At 34.0% G+C, this 25,354-nt stretch overlaps 1 protein-coding gene across 8 annotated transcripts in view; it reads left to right on the top strand.

Moving 5' to 3' along the window:
* The window catches only part of nrg1 (neuregulin 1), an 87,938-nt gene extending 68,906 nt beyond the window's left edge, over positions 1-19,032 (top strand). For 4 of the 8 annotated variants that reach the window (XM_002933991.5, XM_012955095.3, XM_031904240.1 and 1 more), the window contains 6 exons: positions 1,649-1,672; positions 9,697-9,799; positions 10,598-10,724; positions 11,419-11,549; positions 13,176-13,376; positions 14,836-19,032. In XM_002933991.5, the coding sequence (XP_002934037.4) occupies positions 1,649-1,672; positions 9,697-9,799; positions 10,598-10,724; positions 11,419-11,549; positions 13,176-13,376; positions 14,836-15,508 (1,259 nt within the window). In that variant the 3' untranslated portion in view covers positions 15,509-19,032. The remainder of the gene's footprint in view (positions 1-1,648; positions 1,673-9,696; positions 9,800-10,597; positions 10,725-11,418; positions 11,550-13,175; positions 13,377-14,835) is intronic. The other 4 variants (XM_012955099.3, XM_012955090.3, XM_012955101.3 and 1 more) reach the window with 2 other exon arrangements.
* Positions 19,033-25,354: the final 6,322 nt, after the last annotated feature.

Raw genomic sequence — 25,354 nt, 5'->3', positions numbered from 1 at the left:
ATGCAGGTGCTGATTAGGCGGTTTCTAATGCTTATAAGCATTTTAGTAAAGAATTAGATGCTGTGGAGAAAGCAAAATAAACTCAAAAAAAGGAACACCCCCTTAGATGTAAAGAAATCAAAATGGTTAAAGATAAGTGCTGACAGTCTAAATTCCATGCAGGATCTCTATCTACCTTATTCTTATAAAAAATAAAACCTTGCTCTTAAACATTTAAATAATCTGTTACATATTAAAGGGTAACAAAATTGTCCAATACAGTCTTTAGCTTAATTACTGTAGCAAAAATAATAAGCTAAAACACTTGTTTGTACCAAGTGTATAATATGAATAGAAAAAAAAAAATTAGACCAATTCCTAGCAAATGAATGCATGTATATTCAGCATGTTTTCTTGTTAAGCAACAAAGCCAGACATTCTGTTTTACTGATCATTTTAAAATTGATTTATTTGAAGTGGAAGCTGCCTAATAAATTCTGTAAAATGAATCTAACAGGATAAGCATCCAGCATAAATAAAAATATGTATGCATGAGCATGTCACTAACTAGGCTTTCTGTGCAACTAATATTTTCATTAGCAATGTTAATGTAGGCTTCTAATAATGGCTCTCTTTGGAAGAAATCTGGATGGATTCCATTTGATTTTATAACCTTGAAGTGTTACTGATTGAACACCAAAAAATTCAACTAAATAATTACATACATATACAATAAAGTTTTTTTTTTGTTTGTTGTTGGTTTTTTTGGCTTTGATATTATTTTGTGTGAATTATTTAAAGTCTTCCCTGGCTAGTTAAAAAAGTGAATTATATTTCTGTTTATAGATTTATTATCTTTATATATTAGTTATCTAGAAAATATAGCTAATCACTTTTATTATATTTGTTTAAAAAAGATGTCTTTCATTTTTATTATGGAAACGAAGGGGCCAATTTATCAGAATTCAAGTTTACGATTTTTCTGATTCAAGAAAAAATGCAGCGAGAAATGGGAACGCAAATATGTATAGTCTGAATTTATTTAGGAAAAAATCCACGGAGAAAAAAGCAAGTAACAGCTGGCGAGGTTCAATAGAAGTCAATGAACAACTTTATTTATTTTCAGTTTTTTTAGCCTCATTGAAAATAAATCACAGTAATTTTTTTCACATCCGTGTTTTTTTCACAAACTGGAATTTTGATAAATCTGCCCCATGTGTGTATCATTTTGTAAAATATATTTTATTCAAATTTATACGTATAAATGTTTTTGTAATGTAGTTTAATTGTAAGACAAATTATGAAAGTCTTGAGATATCTAAGCCATGATTTCACATCATGTCACTAGTAGTTCTGCATGTAAATGAAAAGGAATTACTATTTATACTGTATGTATAGAAGGAAAACCTCTGCTTGTATCTGTTTTTGTATACATTCAGATTTCTTCCTGTGTTCATTCTGACCTATTATGTCTATGTTACCACTTAATGAGCCCAAGAGAACATGGACATTTAAAATGGCCATTAACCATGCATCATATGTCTTGTTTCAATGTGCAGACATAGATTAGCCATAGTATTTATGTATAATTTGTTTTGGAGTACAGTGTATTGCTCTTTTCTGAAACTTTTCCCTTTTCTTTCTTTTTGTCAACTTTCTGCATTGGCAGAGCATCTTGGAATTGAATTTATGGGTATGGACCAATCATTCCTTTTAGCCTGCAGATTTTAGAGCCTAAAAGCTTAAAACCTTCTTTTTTTCCTTCAATTCCTAACCAATTTCCTTGTGCTTTGAAAGGGATCATACAGCTATAACACTTTTCTAGATTTCACAGCTGAAAATAATTAGATCAGATCTATAACATTTTTGCATTTGCTTGCACTTTTACTAAACTGAGTTAATGCTAGCATAAGTTATCTAATTGTTTATACTGCAAGTAATTTTTCAATAAAGTGAACTGATAGACAATGCATTAAAACACACTTACAAGAGCAAACTTAATTACAAATTGGCCTACCTTAAATGTTGCTCTTGCCTTTTGACAAATTAATTTGACCTGTTAAATCTGAGACTAGTTAACATTTTGTTGAACCAAATAGTTTTATAAGAAAAAAGTAAACAACAAATCTGACATTGGTAGTTGTTATAGATAATATTTTTTAACAGACATTAGGGCCAATTCATTAAAGTGCGTTAAAACATGCGCTATTTATAGCATGCGTTAAAATTTCTAATTTTTTGCGTCTTAATGCACGATTCACTAAAAGGAAACTTGCGTTAATTTAGTCGTGATGCTGCTTGCGTTATTTAAGTTGCGAAGACTATTTTCGTGCGGTATTTGATGGAACATGCGCTAATGAATGCATTGCGCACAAATAGTCACCGTGTGCGAAAAAAACGCACGCCATATTAGCCATACACGGCATTACTTTCGTAAAACTACTTTTAAGAAAATGACCATTCCCCTGCAAACTGGAGGCTGCATCACTCTAGGGCCAACACATACTTGAATAAATAACACTGCAAAGTCCATATTTTATTGCCAAAAGCTCATTAACTGTACTTTTCTTTAATTACCGCCTGCCTCAAGTAGGTGTTGTTTTTGCACAGACAAATGCGATATTTAGCACGTCAAAGTGTTTGTGAATCATGAGATAGTATTATATCTGCTGGCAAATTAACGCAAAGCGGTAAAATTAACGCATTTGGTAGCGAGAAATTTAACACATGCGATATGCGACTTAATGCACGCAATAATACTTTAGCGAATCACGCGGGGTTTTTTCACGTCAGTTTTAACGCAAAAAAGCATGCAATATGTGTTATCGCACTTTAGTGAATCAACCCTATTGTACCTTCAGTGCTATCAGAAGTTCAGACTTTTTGTGAGTTTAATAGAGATAAATAGATCCAGTTAATTTTTTAGTAATCTCAGACCCCAATGTATAGCTTTGACAGGTATACTGTTCTTTAAATAAAAAAAATGTATAATAGCTAATTAGCTAAGATCTGTGTAGACTTGTGGTAAAGGTATGGGATTCGTTATCCAGAATGCTCGGGACCTGTGGTATGCCGGATAAGGGGTCTTTCCGTAATTCAGATCTCCTACCTTAAGTCTGCTGAAAAAATTATGTAAACAGTAATGAAACCCAATAGGATTCTTTTGGCTCCAATAAGGATTAACTATATCTTAGTTGGGATCAAGTATAAGGTACTGTTTAATTATTACGGAGAAAAAGGAAACCATTTTTAAAAATGTGAATTATTTGATTAAAATGGAGTCTATGGGAGATGGCCTTTCCGTAATTCTGAACTTTCTGGATAATGGGTTTCCGGATAAGGGGTCCAATACCTGTACAGCCTTAATGATTCTATTATACATTTATAGTTCTCCATTAAAATGGCACTCCTATTTAAAACATTATAGGGTTTATTGTAGTTGCAGTCACACATGCATTGACACCATTCATTAACAGTTCTTGCAACCAGAGATTATGCTTTCACTTTCCTATAGTTGGCACTTGCCACCTGTGTGTCAATCCTCCCTCCTGTTCAGAAACATGCACAGTTACACTAACTGATTCTAGGAAACCCTGGAATTACCACATCCAAGATGGTGGTAAATGCAGGGTTCTGAAAATATGGAGGGTACTCAAATTAGGCACAAAACACAGTTAAGCAATATAAATATGGCCCAGGTGCAGAAGTAATCTATTTCTCTTTATGCCCCAGAAGGGAAAAATTTTATATAAATGAACCAATGCACACAAAATGAACAACCTTAGACAGTGTTATGCAGTAGGCTTGCTCCTTCATAATCATCAGCACAGTTGTTTCTAGATTGTCAAAATTGCTCATTAAAGACCACAGTGGAGAACATATTCTGGGCCAACTACACTACTGCTTGATGCTTGCTAATTTCTAAGGGCTGATTTGTTTAAAAGCAGCTAGATACTGGTCCTCTGGGATAATGAAGTAGCCTTATAGTTGAAGTATATCCAGTGCTAGAAGCTTTTTCAGGGTTGCATTTATATGATAAAAAAAATTGAATTTAGATTTGTTTTTGTAGTCATTTTAGTCCTTATCAAATGTTCTGATTTGTGATATTGTGTCATTTCTGACACTATTATCTTTATTTTAATTAAGTTAAAAATAGGACTGCAATAACTATAGAATAGCAAAACATAAATGGCCCAGTCAAAATACAGTATTTAAAATGATTAAACTTTTTTCCTAAAAGTTTATCAATTTTTGAATTTGTGAATTTTAGAGTTTTTATTAATTGAAACTCAATACACTGTTGAAAGTGACCAGTAAAAAGAAATGTGAAGTTCAAAACTTGACAATACATTCACAGTTTTTTACTTGATTTTGCACATAAAGGGGCATATTTATTATGCTGTGTAAAACTAATTCACCGAAACGGCGTAAAAAAGGAGTAGAAGGTATATAAGAAATTAAGTGGGCTATTACACTGCAGAAAGTCAAAAGTAAAGGTATATATTCTAATATGTTACATGTATATTAATAGTTGAAATATTGAAATATTATACCTTTATAATATATACTGTATATATAAGTAAGGATCTGTAAGAATTAGTAAGTAACTTGAGTTACTCTCTGAGTAACTCAAGTTGAGTTACTCTCAGAGTTACACTCTGCTGTCCTTTATGATGAAGCCAAAGGATCCGGCCATTGTGTGCTTTCGTTCATTCAGAAAATAATATGAATGCTAGACCTTATATTTAGGGCCATTGGCTTAACTCACAATTTCTTGCAGACATATTGGGAAATTAGTAAACTTCCTATTAAATTAAAAGGTAAAAATACAAGTTGACTTAAACAGTAGATTATGCCAGTTTGTAATCTTCCAGGGGGTTTCCAGCTGTACCAAACAATAATATACAGTAACAAAGAGCCAAACTAGTTTATTGTTATATAATTTTAAAACTACCTATATGGATGTATATGTGTTTCTTTAACTCTATAATACTTTGAAAATCTACTGTACTGTACTGATATATCTGCAGAAACAAATTTCAATTTTTTTTGAGGTTTATCAGTTCATCTAACATACCTGATATACACATATCTGATTTCGGTTTAGAGTGTGAGCAATAATTGTTGAATTATTGTTAGCTACCACTGTCTGCATAAATATTTTGACAGAAAAGTATGATAATTACAAAGTACCTGTTAGAGTATGAGTGAACTGTTTCGAAAACCAGGTCAGGCGTTATGCTGTATGAGAAATCCCTTCAAATTCTGCTTTAACCTTTTTTTCAAGCATTTCTTCACTCTGTTTTTTCCAGTATCAAGCATGCTGTGCCAGGCCTACAGTTGACTCCTTCACCTTTAACCTCTGGCCTTATATATTCCTCTTTTTTTACCTTGCTTTTCCAATCTAACTGTGTCCCTATTCATGTTTTCCTTTCTTTTAATCAATGCAAACCTTCATTAAAGCTGCCCTCTTTCACTTTCTTAATAATCTTTAATATTCATTTTGTTTGATATTGTTCATTACTGTTAACTGTATGTTTCATATTCTTGACATTGGCTTGCAACAAATCCTTTAAAACAGTGCACTGTATCCAGTAACAATCCTCATTATTATTATGCACTATATTTAAGATAACAGATTCATTAAGCTGCAAAATTGGGGGACAGAGTTATCAAAATGTGAGTTTAGAGCATAATACATAAAAACTTACCCATGTTCTCTTAATTTATTTTCAGAAGCGTATTTATCAAATGGTGAGCTCTAACATTCAGTCCTGTAGGACTGAACAGAACGTGGGTGACTTTTTATGTATTAAGTTCTAAACTCACATTTTGATAAATCTGCCCCTTAATGTCTACATATAGTTGCCAACTAGGCTACATTGTTCTTATTCATTTTAGGATAGGAATAATTGTTTTGGGCTATGTTCATCAGAGGAGACTGGATGCTATTTAATAGTGCAGACTGGAGACACTTGCTCTTGTGGTTTTTACCAAAAGGGTTTATTATAAATAACTATCCAGTAATAGTTAAGCTCTATGAATATAATAACCATATTTTTCTAACCTTTAGTACGGGTTTTGTTTTAAGGAAGATCATCACAGACTATAGTCTACTGTATATATTATTCTGTAGGGAAAGTTTAATTGTTCTCTGGAAAAAATCATAAAAAATTCAAGTGAAACTGCAAACTTTTGCCCAAGAATATGGTAGCCTGCTTTTTCGGTTTAACTAGAAAAAATGTTTGAAATAATAATATATATTTACTCTATATTGCTTGAAAAGAAAATTGCTCAGTAAATTGTCCCTTCAGTGTTGTATTGTATTAGAAGAAATAGATTATTGTTTCGATTAAAACAAGCAGGAACAATGATTTGGGCCGTGTAATCAGATTTTTTCTGGGTTAATTTGCCTTGTTAAAGTTTGGCGTTTTTGCACTTTCAAGTAAGATTACACTTAAAATATCTTAAGGAAGCGGGGCCAAAAAAGGCAAAGATCCCATTGTAATATTCTGTATAGATGATGGAAACAGTTCTGTTGCATTAAGGATAAGACAGAGGAAGAGTCATATCAAAGTTCCCTAAAAAGCAGAAAACATGAAGGAATAGGACGAGTGTCACAAAAAATAGTACTTTTTGAGTAAATATGTTTTTGACAAAAATTCCAGTTGCCTTAATCAAAATTTAAAATCAGTTCCTTAATATATGTTGCAAATAGTTACTGCTGATTAAAAACTTACCATATAGTCAGCTATATGTATAGTCCTGCTGTCTCCTGTGTAATTGGTTACTATCAATCATAAGGAAAAAGTAAAGATTATAGACTCACTAAAAAGTGCCAAAGATCAGTGCTAAATTAAAAGGGCTACCAAACAAAAAAAAAAAATATCCATATTATTTTCCATATAATATTCTACTAGATGTACTAGATAGTTTACCATAGACCTAAGATTGCACTATAATTATCACACAAAAGTATTTTACTTTCCTACAATTTGTTCAAGCCAATTTCAAATGTAAAAATGTCTTTGTTTACTTCTGAAGTTGTCCTGTAAAGACTGCTGAAATGTTATTTAATTGTAAGGTACATTGTCAGATATTAGTTTCACTTATAAAATAAAAGAAATCTGTTTGTGCAGCTTTAGGTTTTTTTTATAAAGCATTTTGAAATGATCAGACCTTTTAGTTTTTTTCATTACAGATAATCAATCATTAGAAAATTTCATTTTCAAAACATTGATTTCACTCACATCACAGTTGAATTAAAATATAAATATCTAAACAGAATGCCTATGCAGAGGGTACAAGAAAAGTTAGTAGAGTTTGAAACAAAATGCTTAAGGATTTACCTCATACCTGAATTTTGTACATGTTCTGGTACTAAATTAGGCACATACTATTTGCCTAATACCAAAAAGTTAAAGTTAAAGCAACCGTAATTTAATTGAAGTAAAAATTAGACCCTAAATTCAAAAGCAAAAAAAATCTTTATGTCATAAAACATAATTACTCTGTTGATTTTTTTTTAACTTTAAAGTAGACATGTAAAGCCTACATTTGCCTACAATATATATCATTTGGCATGTCTCCCCCACCCAAATGGCATCATATGTACTGCATAGATCCCCTCCGTTTGCCAGCACCATCACATTTTCCTAAAGCAAATAGCAGCTTTAACCCGGAGGCCATTTTTCCTCTGTTAGATAATCAGATACATTTAAATCCGCAAACAGCATACACACAGAGACCCTTATTCAGCATACATTTCATCAAGAATGCAGGCTCGCACAGGCAGAAATGTCTGATAAAAGTTCTGCTTTGTTTGAGCTGAGCTCAGGAGAGGAGGTTAGGAGGTTAAGCAGACAGCTAGAGCTGAGTTTCTATGGGAACCAGCAATGCCATCTCTTCACTGGCTGCTAGACTGGAGGGCGTGTTTAGTAATCTGAGCTTAGAACACCTGAGCATGCCCACAAGCCAGAAGTCAAAGCAAATTCCTAAGGGAGGGGGCCGAGTGGGTTACAGGACGAGAAAGAAATCTAAGTGATTAAGAAGATGTTGCAGACTTACTATTAGCCTCTGGACAGCCAGAGTGGCAGGTATTAAAAGATTTCAAAGAGGCTGTTCACTGATTCACATTTTTGTATGTGGGGTTTACATGTCCTTTAAGTCACATGACTAAACCTCTAATGTGTGTTCGCCCAACTTGCACAGCCCTTCTGCTTTTTCCCCAGTCACATCACTTGCTTAGTATAGAATTTAACATATGCCACCCATATCTGTTGCCCAAGTGCAAAGTAGCACAAGCGGTCCTACAATATTTGGGGGTGTAATAAGTGTTGTCAGGGAGTCTGGTACCATATGTGACATAAGGAAAGATGTCTGGTGCACTCAAGTGAAAAATGTATTTTCAGGATGCACTGTGACATAAAATAAATCACTTAAATGTATAGGAATGCTGGCATTGCATGTCATTATTGGAGCACATTATATCAGCATGCAAGTGTTTATTGTGAACCCATACACTGCAATACATATTTGTAGAAAGTAAAGTAGCTTTGGCAGTATAAGTGTTGCACCCCAAGTCTTCCCACATTTTGCCATTAATCTCTGTTATAACAAATGACAATTCCACATTTTTATACACATTTAACTAACATTAAACTCGTATCTATATAAGTCCACTTTTGCCTTTATTTTTTCATCTATAGCTAGAAACACATAAATAATAAGTACATTTTCACCCAGGCTTAAGTAGACTATAGTAGCCAGTGAGTAGGTAGAAGTTACTGTTTTACTGTTTGAAAGCAATAGTTTTGGGCTTCTGGACTTTACCTGGGCATCATCCCATAGCAACCAATCAATGATTAGCCTTTTCCAGTCAGCTGCTAATAGAATAACAAAGGCAAACATTTTTATGGTTACTGTCCAGGTGACAGCCTTGATAAATAAGCCTAACTATGTTATTCATTTAACCCCTATATTACTGTATAGTAGATGCAAAAGAGAAAATACTATAATATTATATATGTTTGCTCCATTTTTACAATAAATAACAGGGAGGAATAAAAGAAAACAAGATAAACATGATTTCAGTATTGTATTTTTATATTAAATCATCTTTTTCTATAACTTAGATTTTTGTTTCAAAGCAATCAATAGTTCAAAAACTGTCATAATATTACAAGGGGTAATCTTTCTTTTGATATTTTCCAACAATAAGCGATTAAATAAAACTTGCTGACATTTGATTTATAATCAATCACAGCCCATTATAATTAAAAGAAAATAGACACAATAAATAACACTCATAAACATGCACTGATACTTTAAATTGCTATATATAAGCTGTACAATAAAATTCTTTTAGTGCGCTATACTAAGATTTCAATCTGAAACACCAGCTGTCTTGACAGGATCAACAGCAGAAATATCATGTTAAACGCATCAGTGTTAAAAGTGTCTATATACATTATATATATACAATATATATTTATATATCATGAATATGCTAATTATTATAAATCATCAGTCCGATTTACAATTTACTTTATGTTAATTAAAATATACTGTTAATCTTTATATATATTTATATATATCACTGAAATATATTTCTGTAGATATGAGTAGCTTTTGTTGCTACTTTTTTTTTAGTTTTTCTGACTACTAACACATAATGACCGAGGAGTTGAGTATATTCCTTTCTTTCCCTCTTTCTAGAAGCTGAGGAGTTGTACCAGAAAAGAGTGTTGACCATTACCGGCATCTGCATTGCACTTCTTGTAGTTGGCATCATGTGTGTTGTGGCCTACTGCAAAACCAAGTAAACTTTCATTTTATTCCTACTTTTTACGAAATCAAGGCAAACACACACATTAGTGATATATTTGTGTTTCATAGTCTTTAGTTATAGCAATATAGCACAGCTACTTTTTTATAGTTGCAAATAAATTAAATTGTAAGTTAATTAGGTTAAATGTTTATGACAATGATAAAGATTTTAGTAAAATTGATCAACTGCATATGGGTTATTTGGAGGGTTTGAACTCTAGACTTTTTTTCAACACAAATACACTATGTAACTGTAATAGCTAAACACTTTTGGTAAGATTTATCAAAATTTGAGTTTGTGTAAGATTTTGGTAAAAAAAAAACTGCAGCAAAAAAAGTGGATATAATATACTGTGATTGAATTTTTTTTGAAACTTGAAATAGTTGTGATTTATTTAAAAAAAAACAAAACAAAAGTTTGTATGGAAACTTTGCAAGTAAAATGTGGTAAGCAACTTTTTAAAAATTTTTCCCAGTTTATTAAAACATTTGAGATTTTCAGCCTCACATACACAGAAATAGTTGTGTTGAGTATTTTGGCGTTTTTTTTGCTTTTTTTATGTGATTTTTACCCAAACTCAAAAACTGATAAATCTGCTTCCTATGGTTTGTCTAGTTAATATTTATTAATGAGTGGTTACAAATATTATGAGTTAAATTAACATTCGCTGTCAAAGTAGATTGTATCTAGAGTGTATGGCAACCACATTTATCGAAAGCATGATATTGCTGTATATAATTACTGTTTTGTAACTGTTGAGTTGAGGATGACTTTCTGTTTCATCTCCAGGAAACAGAGAAAAAAGTTGCACGACCGTTTAAGACAAAGCCTCCGATCAGAAAGGAACAACATGGTGAACATGGCGAATGGACCTCACCATCCAAACCCACCTCCAGAAAATGTCCAGCTGGTAAATGTAGGTTATAGCGAATTTTTTCTCGTCATCTTTGCCTCTTCTGTGAAACTCATAGGAGCATTACTGTTGTGCAAAATGACATTTATGTTGATATTATGTTGATATAACATTACTATTGTTACATTTTTTACAATTCAAATACAGGTTTTAAAGTAAAGGTTTCTAAAATTCACAATTGAAGGAATATGATTTCTTACAGTGTGAAACAGCATTTTCTTGACAGAAGTTTTTAATTTAGTTAAAAATTAACCCACAATTGTATATACAGAGTAAATGACTGTAAGGACATTTCTTTACAGTGAAAGGAACAGTGCTGAAGGGAAGTAACTAAAATATTTTTTCAGTAAAAATTTCTACAACGTAAACATACATTTAATACTGATGAATACTTTGCCTTTAAACAACTTTCACATAAAATTTATTTTTTGTGATAGGTGATATATTATATGAAGAAACAGAGGCTAGCCTCTTTATGAGACTAGCCTATACATGCAAGTTGTGTTTTACCTATTCCAGATTGAATTCCAGCTAGAAAATCAGAAAAAGCATAAGCTAAATGTTTTGCGTGACAATATTTGAGGTCATCTTAAACTATGAATGATTGCTTTAATCTTCATGGCAGTAAGTTCTAAAATATAGTGTTGGCAAAGTTACAAAGTATCTACCCTGCATAATATTTATCTTATTTTTCCAGCAGTATGTTTCGAAAAATGTCATATCCAGTGAACATGTTATTGAGCGGGAAACAGAAACATCTTTCTCTACAAGTCATTATACTTCAACAACACATCATTCAACAACTGTTACTCAAACACCAAGTCACAGGTTTGTGAGTTTTTCACTTTAAAGTTATATTATTTACATTGCAGCATTTTCTTCTACAGAAAGATCTAATTCCCTGTCTAGATCTTATTCGCTGTCCAGAATGCAGAATTGTTCAGCTGTAGCTAAACAATTCCTAATTATAAAGTTTATAATTATCAATAATTATCCAGTAGTGATGGCAACATTTTGCCAAAATACACTGGGAAAGTGGACCCACATTGTGTTTAAGATGTTTAGCTCTGCATTATCATGTATATTGCATTACCTAGAAGCTGCTTTCTACTTTTCTACAACTTTTTATCACAGAACAAAAAGGCTTCAATTTTTCTAACTTATTCCAAACACCACAGCAACGCAGCTCCTTAAATAGACAGGGAGAGGGCTGGGGGGGGGGGGTCTCTGATCCCATTGGTTGATGTGGGAAGCAATAGCAGATAATAATGATGTCTGTGTTTTTTTCTGCAACTTTTTCTAGTCTATTGCAAAGAAACATTTTTTTTTTCTGGCAAAAGAAAATGAAATTCTAGCGTGTATTAGCAAAACCACAAAGTTTTCCACAAAACTATACTGGGCAAAAGATTTTGCTAATCCCTACATATGTGTCAAACCCTATGACAACCAGTGCAGTAGATTTACCTTCCTCTTTCAGTTATAAAAAATATCTTGTAACACTACACAGTTTTATAAAACAGCCCTTGCTTGGATTATTCTTCCATCATATAAGAGAATTGCTTGGAACATATTTTCAAACTAGTGCTTATTTTTAACCTGCATTTCTATATGAAGGCATATTTGTCAACCATAATTTGATGGTTTACATTTTTTTTACATTTCGTTTTAACTCTGCTAAACACAGCATATTGTTGCTTATTTTAATACATTTTAGCTTAATTTACTGTTTTATTTACTCTATTGGACATAGACCTAAAACATTTAAACGAATGTTTGATGAGTAAACTTTCATGTGGTTTCTAGTTATATGTGTTATAGGTACATATTTAGCCCAAGCAAACAATTTATAGAAAACAGGTGCAAAATCTTGCCTGAAACACGTTTTCAGACAATTTTGACATTCTCATAGTCATTATTAAGGGTTCAAAATGTGAGATTAGAGTAACTGTAACTGTCCAACATTGATAATTACGCTTCTTAAAATCCCATACAAATGAATAGACATTAGACATTAGGCTCTAATTTAGCACTTTAATAAATCTTTCCACTAAATGTAAGTATTTACTGACTCCAAAGTTTGTCTGACTGAATTAATTGAAATAACCAAGTATTGCATGAGGCATAAGAAGTATTTTGCATTCTTACTAAGCTGTATAAATCCATATTACTGACAAAATAATCTTTTTGGGTCTATTTTATTTTCAAATGTTTTTACTATACTTATAGTATAGGTCCTAAGTATTCCAGATTCCATATGTGTATAAATACAGCAAAATAAATACCATAATACTTATTAAGATTAACACACAAGTGTGACATGTAAATGTAAACAGAATTAAATGTACAGCTGAAATCAATGTTACTAATAATGACCTAACTTTAAAAAATGTTGTGTATATTCAGTGTTAAAAGGAGGCATATATATTACTTTCGTGTTTTTTTTTCTCCTTTTAGCTGGAGTAATGGTCAATCAGAAAGCATCATTTCAGAGAGCCACTCGGTAATTGTTACATCATCGGTGGAAAACAGCAGGCACACAAGCCCAACGGGGCCCAGGGGGCGTCTGAATGGTATTGGAGGGCCTAGAGACTGTAGTTATCTCAGGCATGCCAGAGATACTCCAGATTCATACAGAGATTCGCCACACAGTGAAAGGTAATACCACAATTCATTTTGAGCTTTTTTGAGCCTCTTTTCCAAGTGAAGCCTGCACACATACAAGGTCAAGAAGGACAGGATGATAGCAAATGCTACACTGGCAGAATCAACCTTAAGCATATTTTTTGGCAGGAGGCACAAATTGACTTATGCAGTACACCAAAATTTCAGGCATTTGGAAACAGTTATTCTGAGATCCCTGAAGATTACTAGATACGTTTTCTAACCCATAGATTTTGTTAATTGGGTGAGTGTATAAAAGTGTACAGAATTTATTGTTTATCTTTTATTTTTATTTCTGGAAGTAATAATGACATGGTGTTTATTTAATAGTAAATAAAGGAAATGGATGATTTCATTTATGTAGATGGACTGATCAGGTTCAGATTATTGGAAAAGAGCATTTTTTTTCAAAATGCATAAGTTAATAGAGCTTCTCCAGCAGAATCCTGCATTGAAATCTGTTTTTTAAAAGCAGATTTTTTCATATTTAATTTTGAAATATCACATGGGGCTAGCCATGTCCGTCATTTCCCAGTGTGCCACAGAACAATGGGAAGGTAGCAAGATAAAAAATAGGGGTTCTCTTTAAATATCTAGATATATTTTTTCCAGCATTCCAAGGTAAGTTTCTATTGATATTAATAGCACAAGGTAAATTGGCATTTGGGTGTGGCTCCTATTTAGTACCTAAACATGCAGAAAAGTGCAGTTTAGCTTACAGTATATGTAGTATGTGTGTTTTTATATACATGGTAGCAATTTTGAACCTTTTGCAGCAAAATAGAGACAGCTTTAGATTTGTTTTATTAACTTTTATTTAATCAGCTAGAAGCATTTATTTCAGCAAAATTGTGTTCATCAGTATGATCATTGTGTTGAATAACTTGCTGCCACTATATAAATTAATAATAATGATGCTGACACATTTATTTTTCTAATCAAATGTTTTTTTAGGCCAGTAACATAGTTTTAATATAAACCTGTATAATCCAAAAAAAATTCTTCAACATGTAATGACTTAGGGGCACATTTACTTATCCACGAACGATCCGAGCGTTCGGTCGATCAGTCCAATCATATTTTCCGCGACTTTTTCGTACCTTGCGTGACTTTTTCGGCACTTGATCGACTTTTTCGACGCTTGACCGACTCTTTCGTATTTTTAGCGCGAAAAAAATCGGATCGGTTTTGCGGCTGTTTACAATCGTTCGGTACGAAAATTTCTTGACTTTCGGATCGCCAATACGATATTATTGGGACTAATATGGTTTTTTCGTAAGCATTTTCGTGATATTTGCGATCTTCAGAAATTTTCGTTTCCAATCCGAATTTTTCCCATTCGGGATTCAAACTCGTGTTTTGATAAATCTGCCCCTTAGTGTAAAGCAGTAACTTTATATTTTTATAAACTAATACCTTACAGGAAGTAATTATAATTTCTGTTTTGTTGCAGATATGTTTCAGCCATGACTACACCAGCCCGCATGTCACCAGTAGAATTTCAGACACCGATCTCTCCTAAATCACCTTGTTTGGAAAGGTCTCCACCTGAATCTAGCTTAGCTGTATCTGTTCCATCAGTGGCTGTAAGCCCCTTTATAGAAGAAGAAAGACCTCTACTTTTGGTGTCTCCACCAAGGTTACGAGACAAAAGATATGACTTATATTACCACCATCACCACTACAACCAGCAGTACAATTCCTACCATCACAATCCTGCCCATGACAGCAGCAGCTTACCGCCAAGTCCTTTAAGAATAGTAGAAGATGAGGAGTATGAAACCACACAGGAGTATGAGCCGTCACAAGAGCCTGCAAAGAAATTAGTCAACAGCCGAAGGGCAAAAAGAACAAAACCCAATGGCCACATTTCCAATAGATTAGAACTGGACACTGACACAAGCTCCGAGAGCAGTACATCAGAGAGTGAGACAGAAGATGAAAGAATAGGCGAGGAAACACCTTTCCTGAGTATACAGAATCCACTGGCAGCCAGCTTAGAGTCAGCAAGTTTATACCGACATGCTGACAGCAGGACTAACCCAACTAGCCGATTCTCAACGCAGGAAGAGTTACAAGCAAGGCTGTCCAGTGTAATAGCGAATCAAGACCCTATTGCTGTATAAAACAAGACAAAGAATGACCTGTAAAACTTTATTTTATATAATGAAGTATTCCACCTTAACTTAAACAATTTATTTTATTTTAACAGTTCCGCAACTAGAACAGGAAAAATTTTATAAATTAAGTATATGTACAAATGTGTTATGTGCCATATGTAGCAATTTTTTACAGTATTTCAAACTAAGAGACATCAATGGTGCCTTTATGTTATGTTATGTTGATAACAATTTTGTACGTCCCAGTAATTGCTGTCCCACTGTATTTTTGCTGAACTTTTTGACTTTTTGTTTTTCTTGGCTTTCTGTGCATTGCATCTATGGTGTTGACTGAATGTGTGGTTTTTAAGAGTTGCAACTATTCCCTATATTTGCTCGTTGTACTGTAGCGTCCTAATTAGCTATCCCTTGAATGCAGTACTCATAAAAAAGACTGTGGTCTTCTGCAATGGGAAGTCATTTGCTTTCAGTACAGTATATAAAACATAATATCTGCGCTGCCAGACAAAGTTTTGCTTTATGGGTAAATGAAATGAGTAGATTGAAGAGCATGCTACTGTTAACTACATCAGGATAGTGCAAATAACTAACATAGAATACATAATGGAAATACACCTGCTACTGTGAAAACTGGCTTCTATGAAAAACTACAATTGCAGTGCTGTCAAATGTTCTAGTTAGCCTTGAAAACAGGTTCATGTTCACTGAAGGCATCAACCCCCAAAAATAATGCTTTACAAACACAAACAAAATCTATATTTCAGAACTCTGAATACTTTTACAGAACCACAAATTAACCTGATAAATTGGAGTCATAGTAGGAGACTGGAACAGATATATGATTGGTATAACCACTTTGACCAGTGATCCTCTTTAACTTTTTTACTACTTTATGTATGTAAGAGGCAAACAGAAAATGTAGCAACTGCACCCCTTATTAGAAAAGAAAAAATACAAAAAAAAAGAAGAAATGGGAAAATCTTTCTTTTATGTAGGTATTCCTTCAAAATAATTTTTATAGGATAGATATAAATATAGTTTCAGAATTGGGCATCCTATTTTGATATACAAGAAAAGATATTTATTTGAAAAGTCCTTTTAATATATAGATAAGCACGTTTGCATTAACTAAGCTGAAAATGCATGAGCATCTGTTTAGGAATGTGCATGAAACAAGTGACTAAATGAGACTTGGTGACTGTTAGTAGTTTCTCTAGTTTTAGACCCATGCTGAAAATATTGCATCTTTACACTAAGAAGGATCATTATTTTGCATTTTCTTCCCCTAGAATGATTAAGCATGATTCTACCATCCATGTTATTATGTTTTCTCCCACTACTGTTTCTCTCTATCAATGGAAACATTTCAGATTCTGGACATTTTTGGAAGAATTCAATATATGTAATCATTTTGTAGACAGTCTCTTTGTAGCAGCAACATCTGACTCTCACTGTGATTCACTGGGGAATGATGCTATTCAGTTTACGTTTCCTCTGTTTCCTAACAAAACTAGAATACAATCTAATTAAATATAAAAGGGAAAACTCATTTTGAGTGCTTGCTTTTTGAAAGAATGAGACATACTAAAAATGTCAGCAACCGTGTTAGTAACTTTTTGGTGTCTTGCTTTGCATAACTAACATTTTTCATTTTTTTTTCTTTCTTTTTTCATGCCATGAAAAGTATGTTACAATTGCATTTGTGGGACTCTCTGCAAAACTGACATGGATTAAAAATAGTTTGCTTCTTAAAAATCTGCACCTGTAGTTTTGAAGGGCATATCCCATTCTAGTGCGTAGTAGCAATTCCTGCTTCATCAGCCACATTGGCTTCTGTTAATTGTACTTTAAGGAAAATGCTGCAGAGTATATGGTTACAACACAATTGGCACATATCACAAAGTCCAATATATGTTTTTTTTTCAGCTGTGTGTGTAAATACATATTAATGAATATTTTACTTATTCAGTTACCGTCTATAAGAAGTTTTGTGTCATTAGCTCTTTCCTAGTTTTTTGTGTAAAAAGTTAAATATATGTTCTTATTATTTATATTTTAGCCTTTAAGCTAGGAAGAGAAATTTCAATTTATGGTAAATGTCTATTTTTTTGTATTTTTTATAGTTCAACATTTTTTTTTCTGTTCAGAACATAATGTATCTTTATTTTCTGTTTAAAGTAATTTATTGTTGAGAAGAAAGAATGTATTGGAAATTGGCAGAAGGAAGTTATATGTTGCAAGGTACTGGAAAAACTAAAGAATTTATTATCCCAAATACTAAGCAATAACTAATTATGATTTTTCAATTCTCTATCTGAAAAGGAGCTTATGATGCAATAAAATGCTGCCGTATATATAACCAAGCATTTCATTAGAAAGTGCTGACTTCTCAGCATAAAATAGGTCCTAAATGAATATAGGTCTAGTTTTCAAATATTTGATATTACAACAGGTTTACCTTATATAGAAACAATAATCAATATGATGGTTCTCCCCTACAAAAGAAAACATTTCTGGTCATGCTGTGAATCTCTGATACTGTAATTTGTACAAGCCTTGCATGTGAAAATATGTCTGAATAAACTGTCCCTCTTTACTGACTTGCTCAGTCTTGTGGTTTTGCCCTTCTGATTCCTCACTTGTAAACATAATAAGAGCTGTTTGCTTTATAACTACCTTTCTATTGCACACACAGCATCCTAAGCAGGGGAGCTTTTGATAAATAACTCAAGTTGGTAGGAATGTAAAAAAGAGCAATGTAGAAAATATCTAAAGGGACACTGTGTATGCAACCGGGTGGTTTTTAGTTCACAGGCTCTTCTATTTGTCACACAAGTGAAGTGTTCAGAGGTACAGCGAAGATGATCTGCAAGATGGAAAACAGACACATTTTTACCTGCAACAACCTGGTTATTGCTAAGACTCTGCAAAATATTAACTACTAGTTGCATGCAGCATCCAACATACACATTCAATGGTTGTCAGACTGTTTAAAAAAATGTATATATGGGATAATTTGCTAATAATAATTCACACTTGCAAATAGAAATCCAGCTTTTACTCTTTTTTTTACTGACCAATGTGTCCATTATTTGTGTTTATGTTATTCAGTTTGACAGTATCCAGTTCCGTTCCTTACTCAGATCGAGTTGAAACAGACGATTTATGCAATAAAACGTACTAGTGTGGCTTTGCCTTAGAATATTTCAACTGTTTAAGAATACTAGGCATTTGCTAGCTTGGCAAATCTTTTGCAAAATATGAATATATTATATGCACTCTTATGAACACTGATAGTCTCCAGTTTTGCAGCAACACATTTCATCTACAATTTCTATACATAAAGCTTGCAAAGCAACTTAAGACAATTTTATTTGTTTCTCATAATCCTTTGTAATGCACAGTATTAAAGTGCTCTATTTTAAACATTTTATTTATTTTAATAAAGAATACTGTTTGTCTTGAATAGAGAAACTTAGAAGCTGCTAACCCTAGGACTTAAAGAATGAAATAAAACTCAAGAATTCCAATCATCATGTTTAGATTGATTCAGTAAGACTTCATGTGGTATATCGGAGAGAGAGAATCGGTTTCTCTTCTTTGGTGAAAAGAAATCAAATATTAAATATAAGGACCATTTGGGGAAAAGAAGCAATTGAGGTTTTCTACATTTGTAGATGATACTTTATTCAGATTTTCACTAGTGAACCCTGCCACCATGTTTGCCCAGCCTAATGTTTGAAGCCCCCAATTGCCAGTGCTATGGGATTCATACTAGAAAAGGAAGTTAGGTCTGGCGTGTCAAAATATGGCAGTATCCAAGCAAAAGGGATGTATTTTAAAATTATTTTTATGTATTTTTCTTTTCCTTCTGTGTAATACCAAATAGTTCCTGTGTCTGAGAGGTGCTTGGAAAAAAAAATATATTGATTAGCAAAGCATCCATTTTTTATTATAACTAGAAAACAGGGACATTGTTGTCTGTATATAATATTTATTTTACCATAATGTAGAAAGCAATATGGCAGCTAACACTTCTGTTAATTAATACAAGCATGTAGATCAACATGGCTCTCTGTAGAATACCCTATGCATTTATGTTTTACTGGACCATTATTGGCAAATAAAATAATAGTAAATAAATAATAGATCCCATTCTCTTGGTTCACCAGACCCCATCTTTTTTTTATTTATGTCCATGCACAGGGAATTGTAAAAAAAATTATATTTCTTAATCCACTACTACACCAGCAATAAAATAATGAGTTTGCCACTTAGATAAGGGTGTTTGGGCATTTAATATCACACACACACATATACAGGTATGGGACCTGTTATCCAGAATGGCCAGGACCTGGGGTTTTCGGGATAAGGGGTCTTTCTGTATTTTTGGATCTCCGTATTCTAAGTTTAATTAAAATATATTTGAAACATTAATTAAACACAGGATTGTCCTGCCTCTAATAAGGATTCATTATATCTTAGTTGGGATCAAGTACAAAGTACTGTTTTATTATTATAGAGAAAAGGGAAAAGATTTACAAAATTTGAATTTTTTGCTTAAAATGGAGTCTATGATACATGGCCTTTCTGTAATTTGGAGCTTTTTAGATAACAGGTTTCAGAATAACAAATCCATTATATATATATATATATATATATATATATAACTTCATTTCAGCAAGAGAGGTTTGGCAACCTTCAATTTCACTTTTTGTTAAGCAGTAATACTGCAGTTCATGGCATTCCATCATCCTTTTATAAATTAAAGCTACACATGTTATTTATTGGTTGAAATATGTTCGACCTATTCTATAACTAACAAATCAGTTTTACCCCCCCATGAAATTTAATAATATCCCAATTAGATGCATTTCAGTAGGTTAGCCTTTTAACAATTCAGATAAAGACCAAAATGTACTTAAAAAATATACACATAGCACAGCCCTGCTTCCCTTTCCTGTTGACAATAAGACAGTGACAAAATTCCTATTCTATGAGCTATAGGACTATTCTATTACTATAGGAAGTAGTTATTTGATAGGGATATGTAGTAATAGCCCAGTCCAGTAACGTGGCAAATAAGTAGTAGTTTATAATTCTAGTACAGTCTAAGTAATTAAATAAAACATCTTTATTGGTTGCTACTCATTACCAGACTGCAGCAGATACTTCATAACCCTCTCTGTATGTTTTGTAGTGGATTGTGTCTTCTGAAGACTACATTTTATCCCTGAGGGTATACGGTTGCTAGCATAACAAAAATCATTTTTAAAAATAAACGTGTTCTGTATGTACTTGCAATGGGATCACTACCCATTGCATCAACTATTTATTCATAGTTTCAAGAATCTCTTAAACATATAAGTTCACCCCCAAGTCACAACCTCATGAGAGGATACAGGTATTTTTTCTATGCCTAAATGGCCTTTTGTCCAGGTACCCCTATCAATGACTCTAGCCCTATTGGAGGGTCAGCACCACAGAACCACTGTTTAAGGTCAATAGATGCCTCATAGGATCTGGAAATATCTACTGGTGAGTATGGCTAAGGGTAGTTTTTAGTATAGTCCTCATGTAAGTTTATACATAGATTTTTTTTTCTACTGTGTAAACAGTCCCAGCCTGACCAATTTGTTATCATAACTGATTTTTTTTGGCCCACGTTACTATATTCTAATAAGAACAGTTATGTTATGTGTGCTTTTAAAGAACAGAGTAATAATGGATAACACAGAAAGATAAATCCTTTGCATATATTGCAATATATTTGTTGGCCTATTATGTCAAAGTTCCAATGTCTGGACAGTCTTTCACTTGCTACCACCAGTGCCAGACCAAAAGGGAATGGCACAAGGCAACCCCTGCCATCCATAAGTGCCCCCTCCACTCAGTGGTTATTACTATTCAACTTCAGTGAGATACGAAGAAAAAACAACATGGCGTGATCAGAGTTAATTAAAGGCCAGAACTAGGGGTAGGCAGGCAGAAGAGGTATGTGCCTTGCTACTTGTGTCTTGATATTCATAACTACCTTAAAGACCTCTACACATAAATACAGTAGCTTGCAAAAGTATTCGGCCCCCTTGAACTTTTCCACATTTTGTCACATTACAGCCACAAACATGAATCAATTTTATTGGAATTCCACGTGAAAGACCAATACAAAGTGGTGTGCACGTGAGAAGTGGAACAAAAATCATACATGATTCCAAACATTTTTTACAAATAAATAACTGCAAAGTGGGGTGTGCGTAATTATTCAGCCCCCTTTGGTCTGAGTGCAGTCAGTTGCCCATAGACATTGCCTGAGTGCTAATGACTAAATAGAGTGCACCTGTGTGTAATCTAATGTCAGTACAAATACAGCTGCTCTGTGACGGCCTCAGAGGTTGTCTAAGAGAATATTGGGAGCAACAACACCATGAAGTCCAAAGAACACACCAGACAGGTCAGGGATAAAGTTATTGAGAAATTTAAAGCAGGCTTAGGCTGCAAAAAGATTTCCAAAGCCTTGAACATCCCACGGAGCACTGTTCAAGCGATCATTCAGAAATGGAAGGAGAATGGCACAACTGTAAACCTACCAAGACAAGGCCGTCCACCTAAACTCACAGACCGAACAAGGAGAGCGCTGATCAGAAATGCAGCCAAGAGGCCCATGGTGACTCTGGGGGAGCTGCAGAGATCTACAGCTCAGGTGGGGGAATCTGTCCATAGGACAACTATTAGGCGTGCACTGCACAAAGTTGGCCTTTATGGAAGAGTGGCAAGAAGAAAGCCATTGTTAACAGAAAACCATAAGAAGTCCCGTTTGCAGTTTGCCACAAGCCATGTGGGGGACACAGCAAACATGTGGAAGAAGGTGCTCTGGTCAGATGAGACCAAAATGGAATTTTTTGGCCAAAATGCAAAACGCTATGTGTGGCGGAAAACTAACACTTTGCAGTTTGCCACAAGCCATGTGGGGGACACAGCAAACATGTGGAAGAAGGTGCTCTGGTCAGATGAGACCAAAATGGAAATTTTTGGCCAAAATGCAAAACGCTATGTGTGGCGGAAAACTAACACTGCTCACTCAGAACACACCATCCCCACTGTCAAATATGTTGGTGGCAGCATCATGCTCTGGGGGTGCTTCTCTTCAGCAGGGACAGGGAAGCTGGTCAGAGTTGATGAGAAGATGGATGGAGCCAAATACCGGGCAATCTTGGAAGAAAACCTCTTGGAGTCTGCAAAAGACTTGAGACTGGGGCGGAGGTTCACCTTCCAGCAGGACAACGACCCTAAACATAAAGCCAGGGCAACAATGGAATGGTATAAAACAAAACATATCCATGTGTTAGAATGGCCCAGTCAAAGTCCAGATCTAAATCCAATCGAGAATCTGTGGCAAGATCTGAAAACTGCTTTTCACAAACGCTGTCCATCTAATCTGACTGAGCTGGAGCTGTTTTGCAAAGAAGAATGGGCAAGGATTTCAGTCTCTAGATGTGCAAAGCTGGTAGAGACATACCCTAAAAGACTGGCAGCTGTAATTGCAGCAAAAGGTGGTTCTACAAAGTATTGACTCAGGGGGCTGAATAATTACGCACACCCCACTTTGCAGTTATTTATTTGTAAAAAATGTTTGGAATCATGTATGATTTTCGTTCCACTTCTCACGTGTACACTACTTTGTATTGGTCTTTCACGTGGAATTCCAATAAAATTGATTCATGTTTGTGGCTGTAATGTGACAAAATGTGGAAAAGTTCAAGGGGGCCGAATACTTTTGCAAGCCACTGTATGTCCAAACTAATCAGCAGACTCATGTCTATTGGAGTCCATCGTTCTTTGGGGTCTAAGCCTCCCCAAGACATCATAGCCTGTTTCCATTACTACCAGAGTAAAGAAGATTTTCTGGCTAAAGTGCACTCTACGTATTGAATTTCAAAACCATAAATTGCAAATATTCATGGATCTATCGCCAGTTACACTTGGAAAGAGAAGGGATTTTAAGCCTGTTACTTCAAAGCTTAGGGAACATAGTATTCCATATATGTTGGGATTCCTTTTTAAACTTGTGGTGAATTGCTCAGGACAAACCTACACACAGCAAAATCCTCAAAATGGAAACAAATTTCTACATGCACTAGGCCTGAATCTCAAGGGCCCATCAACATTAATTAGCACATCCCCACAATCAAAAAGCCCTGTAGCCTTGAGCCCACAATGGAAAAAAGTATGGAACAACTCAGCTTCTCTGAAACTTGTTTTGAGCCCTTCTCCACTCCAAGCTACCTGACTTTAATATTCATGAAAGTTGCTTTCCCAGAAAATTTTTCATTTCAACTAATCATATCATTTGATCTTATTCTTGAGCTCTAGTTATGACTACATTGAAATCTGTTGGGCAAGCAGCCCCCTGTTGCAGTTTGGGGCTAATAAGGAAGCTAGCCTTTATTTTTGCTGAAATTCCCCAATTTTTTTTTTTGCTATAGTTACTTGTTATATATAGTAATGAGCGAATCTGTCCCATTTTGCTTTGCCAAAAAGTTTGTGAAACTGCTGAAAAATTTGCAAAATGGTGAGAAATTTGCAAAATGCAAGTCAACTTTTTTGGCAACTTTTTTCACGTGCAACAATGTTTACATGCAACATTTTTACGTGTGCAACTTTTTTTCTTACTCCAAATGCATTAAAGTCAAAGGGCACTTTTGTTTACTCCAAAAGCATTCAAGTCAATGGGCATATTTCCTCACTCCAAATGTATTGGGCTCTTTTTTTGCAGTAACTTATTTTTCTCTGCAACATTATTGCCTTGGCGACTTGCTGATGCCGAAATGTGGAATTTTGCTGTGAATCCATGTCTGGTGAAAACATTTGCTTATCACTAGTTTTATACAGGTATGAGATCCCTTGTCTGAAAACCTGTTATCCAGAGAGTACTGAATAACAGAAAGGCCATCTCCCATAGACTCCATTATAAGCAAATCATTCCAACTTTTAAAAATGATTTCCTTTTTCTCTGTAAGTACCTTGTACTTGATCCCAACTAACATATAATGCATCCTTATTGGAGGTAAAACAAGCTTATTGGGTTTGTTCAATATTTAAATGATTTTAAGCAGACTTAAGTTATGGAGATCCAAATTACAGAAAGATCCCTTATCTGGAAAACCCCATGTCCCGAGCATTCTGGATAACCAGGTCCCATACCTGTACTATAGTTGTGTTCACTACCAAGGGACCCTGGGGGACCTGGTTGAATATAATGCTATTATTGCTAGCGGTTATTATACTTATACATCATGGCTAAGTTTATATCACTGAATTTTAAGGGATTAAATAGAATAGCTAAAAGGTATACAATAGCCTTTATTTAAGACATGCACTTTCCTAAGAATACCCCTTACAAACTCACCTTAAAATTTTACCCAACCACGTACTATGCTTCAGGTCCGTATACGAAGGCTGGTGTAGCCATACTACATAAACATAAATACATAAACATAAAGCATAATAATACATAAACATAAAGCATGGCTATTGCATACTTTCCGTAAAGACTGCCCATTTTCAGTCCTGAGGACCTGAAGAGTCATTATTTAATGCTATTGGGTACATACACTGATGTTCAGATTTTCTTAGTTTATGTCTGTTCTCCAAACAAGAGACACATTAGCTTCCTTAGGAAAGTGATTTCCAAAGCAAACCAATTTATGTAATATGTAATTACAGGAGGCAATTTTAACTTAAAGGGATACTGTTCATGGTAAAACATATTTTATTCAAAACGCATGAAACAGATTTTTTTTTATATTTAACTATAACATTTCACATTGAGCTAGCCATATTCTTCACTTCCCA

The sequence above is a fragment of the Xenopus tropicalis genome, chromosome 1 (genome assembly GCF_000004195.4).
Source record: "Xenopus tropicalis strain Nigerian chromosome 1, UCB_Xtro_10.0, whole genome shotgun sequence".
Classification (NCBI taxonomy): Eukaryota; Metazoa; Chordata; class Amphibia; order Anura; family Pipidae; genus Xenopus; species Xenopus tropicalis.
The sequence above is the reverse complement of the archived record's forward strand: the minus strand, read 5'-3'. Positions and strand labels throughout refer to the sequence as shown.